Source organism: Mytilus californianus, unplaced genomic scaffold (genome assembly GCF_021869535.1).
Source record: "Mytilus californianus isolate M0D057914Y unplaced genomic scaffold, xbMytCali1.0.p SCAF_12, whole genome shotgun sequence".
NCBI lineage: Eukaryota > Metazoa > Mollusca > Bivalvia > Mytilida > Mytilidae > Mytilus > Mytilus californianus.
In genome coordinates, this window is record NW_026262604.1 from 62,820,704 (window position 1) to 62,826,703 (window position 6,000).

Below are 6,000 nucleotides of genomic sequence, written 5' to 3' on the forward strand. Positions count from 1 at the left end.
CTAGTTATAATATTATGTAAAGAAGTATAATAGTCGCTCTCAAATGGCATATGATGATTTCTCTTATACTGTGCATTGCTTTAAAGTTTTAAAGAACTAGTTATAGATTCAATGTGTCTCTTTTACAGTCCTTGGTCCGTGTAAACTACATGTACACACTTACACTATTTCCAATTTACCCATACACCTTTCCCCCTTAGACCATACACTAATCATATTGTCTTCAATGAATCAAAGATTAAACACCAATCATCATTGCATCATAGACAAAACAGTGTACGGCATTCTCCTTTTCCTTATCAATCATATATGGAATTGCACCATTGATATTACCAATAATGTAATTTATTTACAGAATATGCATACAATTACACATTTCTAAAACATTTCAAACAAACACACAAGGTATGAACCCCATACACTGTTCTCCATCGATTGTTTTATAAAGACGTGTACGCCATAAGAGCGCTGTGTATACATACTATAAGGAGGTTGGACATCCTGACCCGTCTGATATCCGCTCGTTAACATATCGTTTACCAATAAATTATTCTTGCATGAATTCACTTTTGTGCTAAAAAAATATCAAACAGGTATTTGTAAGTAATAAAGGCGTTGTTTCTTTGTATCAATGCTCTTGTCGAGAGGGGTAAATCGTGATTAAAAGATTGAAAACAAACGTGCGCTGGAAGTTAAATAGTGTAAATTGATTCTGAAAGAACAGTTTAATGCACAAAATCATTTAATAATTTATAGAATTAACAAATGGAAATGCATGGGAAATATCAAACAAAATCAGCAAAAATTTATTTTCCACGTGCTCCATGATTCTGGGTTGATGGTTTATTAATGTCACGATCCAGTTAACTTTTGCAACACAACCAGAAATTTAATTAGAAGCTAAAGTTTACAGATCAACACTCACTGAAGAATTTTTTGTCGATTATCCAATATGGACATGATGGATACGGAATAAATGTGAAAAATTGGCTTAAAGGACATAGTGTATATGCATGCGTTGATTCAATTATTGCCAAGACATTATAATAAAAAACTGGTTTCAGATGAATGTAAGTTCATTAAATTACTAGTCAAAATATATAGACTGTAAACATAGGAATGAATTTTTCAACTCGATTCAACAAGGAACACATCTCTGAAAATACTTTACTTTTTATGATAAAAGTAGATGTGTGGAGCATATGTCTTTAGTCAGCACAAATGTTACGTATTCTTTGTGTTAATATCTTTTGCAGAGAAACTTGTACATATTCATCAAGTTAGCATCTTGCAAAATATGAACTACCTACCCAGAATTGTCACAATCTTGGCAAGTGTCCACCGTCGCACCAGCAATAGCCATTAACGTTTTATTTGGTACACCTGTGCCCAAGAAAACAAATATCAGAACAGATTGTTATTACTTCATCGATAACGAGTATTTAAATGTTTTGTATTCATGATTGATATATGCTTTTTACTTATTTTATTCTATTGTTGATGTATTAATACCATTTGCTCAATTATTTTATCAAAACGGTCTATTGCATTTGTGAGGGAAAAATGTGAGTATACAGACAAACAGCTGAATGCAGAATCGTGTATTAATATACAACAGGAAAAATACATATTTGAATTACATAAATTTATAAGCAAAGTTATTTATGATATTTTTATTAATTAAATAATTGCAATCAATCGGACGCATGATATTTATTAAATGTTGTTTTAATTTTAATGGCAGGATTTGGAACTAAACATTACTAAATCTTCCCCCGAATGTGACCTACCGAATTAGACATATCACCGGGTTTGTACTTACATGAGAAAAACGACGGATGCCAAATGTGGAGCAGGAACTGCTTACCCTTTCTGAGATCACCGCCAGTTTTTGGTGGGGTTTGTGTTGCTCAGTCTTGGTTTTATGTTGTTTTGTTTACTGTTGTTTGGGTTTTTTTTTTTTCTTTTTCGCCTTGGCTTTGTCAGTTTATTTTCGACTTCTGTGTTTGAATGTCCCTTCGGTATCCTTCGCCTCTCTTTTATTTGTATAATAAACTATTTAATTTTCATAGCTTACCAAAATCGTTGTAAACTTCATCACCATTCATTTCAACCCAGTTAGTTCCGCTATAAAAAGCTTGTATTGTGTAGATACACTTTCCAATCATTTCCCGAATCAGTGAAATATTTGGTTCTGCACTTTGTGCAAGTTCCTTTATTTGTCCTCTAAGTTTTATAACATGGTTGTGAGCTGAAACATTACACGTAAATTCAACATTTGTTAGGTGATGTATTTCGGAGAACCTGGAAAAGCTATTGATAAAATATACAGGTGTTGACCAAATTGGAAAGTAATTACGAAGGTTTAGTAGATACATGTGTTGTCATAGTATTAAAACGTATCTCATGTACATATGATGTTAAAAACTTTCAAAACACTAGAGTTATATAGATAGCTTTAGCAAGATTTGTAACAACTGATTATTTTGATGTGGTTTTAAATTATCATCAACTTATATTGATTTTTACCTTCCTATTTGTTTGCTTAGAGCGCGACTGGTGCGTTAATTTTAAACGTGAACGAAACGCGAGTAATGTGTACTGAATTACGCCTGATTTCTAAGATTTGTGTGTTTTTCTAACAAAATAATAAACGAATTTGTACCGTGTATCATAGAACTTAAACCATATTTATTTTGTAATCAAACGTATGTTCAAAATAAGGAAACAAAAGAAATATAATGTTAACAAAATTTGTGCATTGCTGTTTTTTTTTCTGTCTTTCGTGTTTGTTTCTGTTTTATCAGCTTGAATCAATATATCACAATGCCAAAATGCACTAAGTCATGCAAATACAACTAACATTTACAAACGTTAAATAATTTATCAAATAGATTGAATAAAAAGGTTCAACAAATTGATTAACAGTTCAATGAAAAAACACAAAAAAGTGTTGCATAACATCGTCCTGGAGATATTACGCCATTTTCCGACATATGACATAACATTGTATTGGAAGTATAGTCAGTGTTTTTTAATCTGACACCTAAATACTTGAAAAAATAAACATATAGTCGTGCAGGTATTATATATTTTAATATATTGGTTAGTATATACGTTATAATTCGTCTTACCCAATTCAATTTGTTCTGAATTGCAGTGTATATGAGCTTCCTTCGACTTTTCCTGGTTTTGGACATTTTCTACTATTTCCTTTTGCTTTTCAACAAACTTTTCATATCCATCTGAATCTGAAATGTTTTGTCAATATTTTTTTATGGAAATGAGTTTAATATACAAACTTTTTTTCTGTTCAACTGAATAAGATAAAAACATGTAATGATGTTGCACAATGCACACAAAAATAAACTACTCTCTACAGCGTTCAAACAATAAAATATAATACGAACAGCACCACATTCTGTATGTACCTTTTCCAAATCAGGAGCCAGTAATTCAGTGATTGTTGTTTGTTGCTGTGTGTTATCTGATTTTTTTTTTGATTTTTTTTTGTACATAAATCAGGCCTTTGGTTTTCTTGTTTGAAATGTTCTACATTTTCCATGTCGGGGCCTTTTGTTTCTTGCCATGCGGTATGAGTTTTGCTCATTGTTGAAGGCCGTACAATAACATATAGCTGTTAACTTTACGTTTCATTGACAATGATACCACATCTTCTTATTTTTATATTAAAAGCTATTTAATTGTAAACTTGTCTGTAAAATTTTCTGTTAAGAAAATACAATTTACATTTGATTTGTTTCTAATTTTAACTACCAGAAACAACATCAGTCAAATTTCTAAATTTTGATAGGAATTAAGCTTGCCATATGTTTGCCGAGTGTTCATATATGACCATCGAATGTAACTGGCATAGTCATTTATTGAGAAAATGTGTTCTTGAGATACTGTCTCATTAATAGTTATGTTTGATCTTCTTTAATTCAGTGTCAGTATTTAATCAAAAGGATACGTATAACTGTTATTTATGTCGAAAAATTGCAATTTTTCATATTATATATATATATATATATATCTTTAGCTGTTTCAAATACCAGTAACACGGAAGTCCATTATTTTTTTTATTTTTTTTTCTTTATTATTCCTTTTATGTTTAAACAAACGCAGAAAGGCTAGTGTATTATCCCTTCTATAATTATGTTTGATACATTTCTTTCGTTATGGAATTCGGTTGCAAGTACCATTGCCGAGAAAAAATAAAGAGTCGTTCAAAAATACTTTCAGGCAATATGTGAATGACCGAAGAACATTAATTTAGGTGAATTGTTCCGATAAATATCTATCGTTGGCAGTCTGATTCAAACTTTTGTTGTACATTCTTATAATATGTTGGGTAATATTGTTCCACCCTTAGAAACCCTTGTTAGATTTCAAATTATGATCGGCAGTCAGGAATATATGACAACTTATACATGGCTGAAATATGATCACATTATACTTATGTAAGTTATAGAAATATGTGTTTTAAATGTTAGTACACGCAATATCATATCTTCACCACATAAATTATAATGTAATGCGAAATAATGTACTATTATAGACCCTCAACAAAATAGAAAAATCAAAATATATCGGGTGACCTCGAATTACCACACTGTTTGTTCAAGTGCAAAAACCGGTTAACCATATAATGACCTTCATTGATATATTATTTCTTGTTTGGAATTTGAATTATGTGAGGGTAACCACAAGTATTAAAATCAATTTGTTCGTATAAAAAAACATATAACAGGAGATGTATTGCAAATGTTAAAACCTAATATTAAAATCATTAAGATGTCAAAAAAATATATTTTGTTGCTTTGAAGGTAATTATGCCATCCAGCAATCTACGGATAACGCTCCTATTTTCTTAGATAATATTTTGACAAGTGTCTATTGTTGAAAACAGAAAATTTGATAAACAGAAAATCCTTGAATCGGAAATGGAATTTATACTTACCATCCCCGAAAAAATTGCTGACTATGTTGATCACATCAGTGTCATCATCTATCACTGTCAGGTTGTTTTCCGTTATAAATCTACCGACAGCAATTCTAATGGCAAAATCTGTTATGTCTGCATGATGTTTAGTGTAATATGCACTCCCAGTCAAGGCATCCGGCGGAAATCCTTTCGAAGGATGGTATTTCAGAATTAATATCCAGATGATTACCTTAAATAATGTCATTGTTTTGTTGTTTTTTTTCTACAATTAAAGATCAACGCTTTATAACAGATTAATATAAAATGAACATCAAGTATATCTACGTATTTATATTTTTGTTTTTATTCTTCAAATTACGATTATATACACTTTTTGAATACCTCTGCTGATGGACTGTCAGTCTCCGAGAACATCATTGCCCAGTAGCCAGTACTTCGTTACCAGTATGAATAAACGGATATTGTTTTATTTCAATTTTTCATTATAAAATTTTGAAATCATTTAAAATAAAAGAATGTATCTCATTCATGCATAACTCTGTTTCCTTGTCCAGATTTTGGCTTTACCTTTGGTCTCTCTTGGTTCGTCAGCTCTTTCAACGTTTAACCAAGTTTTTTGATTTTTATAAAAAAAATATTCCCCACACCATTACTGAAGGGACATTAATTGCCGAAAGATTTAAAAAAAAAAAAAAGGACCGACGCGTTTAAGACATTACTTCTTAGCGGGTTTTATAAAGTAGTGTATGAAGGAAAAACATTTTCTTATAAATGTCAGTAAATGGACACAAAATAAATATGTTAATATTTCAATATTCATCTTACATTTTACAAGTCCTATACATCAATCTCAATTTATCTTGAATATAAAGGGAAATCGGAGGATAAATAATTATTCGAAAAATCACAAGACAGTAATTAAATTTTATAGATATACAGCATTTATGTGGCACAACTTGAAACAAAATAATGTGGATGAAACTAGTTTCTAATTTTAGTTATAATAAAAACAGCCAATTTTCTTTAAAATATTGGAAATTACTTCATACATG

At 30.5% G+C, this 6,000-nt stretch overlaps 1 protein-coding gene across 1 annotated transcript in view; it reads right to left on the minus strand.

The window, feature by feature from the left end:
• The window catches only part of LOC127722163 (von Willebrand factor A domain-containing protein 7-like), a 28,586-nt gene extending 23,379 nt beyond the window's left edge, over positions 1–5,207 (minus strand). Inside the window, exons 1-5 of the mRNA XM_052229031.1 lie at positions 4,964–5,207; positions 3,135–3,251; positions 2,078–2,251; positions 1,311–1,383; positions 483–574 (exon numbers count right to left, since the gene is read on the minus strand). Of these exons, the coding sequence (XP_052084991.1) occupies positions 483–574; positions 1,311–1,383; positions 2,078–2,251; positions 3,135–3,251; positions 4,964–5,192 (685 nt within the window). The 5' untranslated portion in view covers positions 5,193–5,207. The remainder of the gene's footprint in view (positions 1–482; positions 575–1,310; positions 1,384–2,077; positions 2,252–3,134; positions 3,252–4,963) is intronic.
• Between the last annotated feature and the right edge of the window lie 793 nt (positions 5,208–6,000).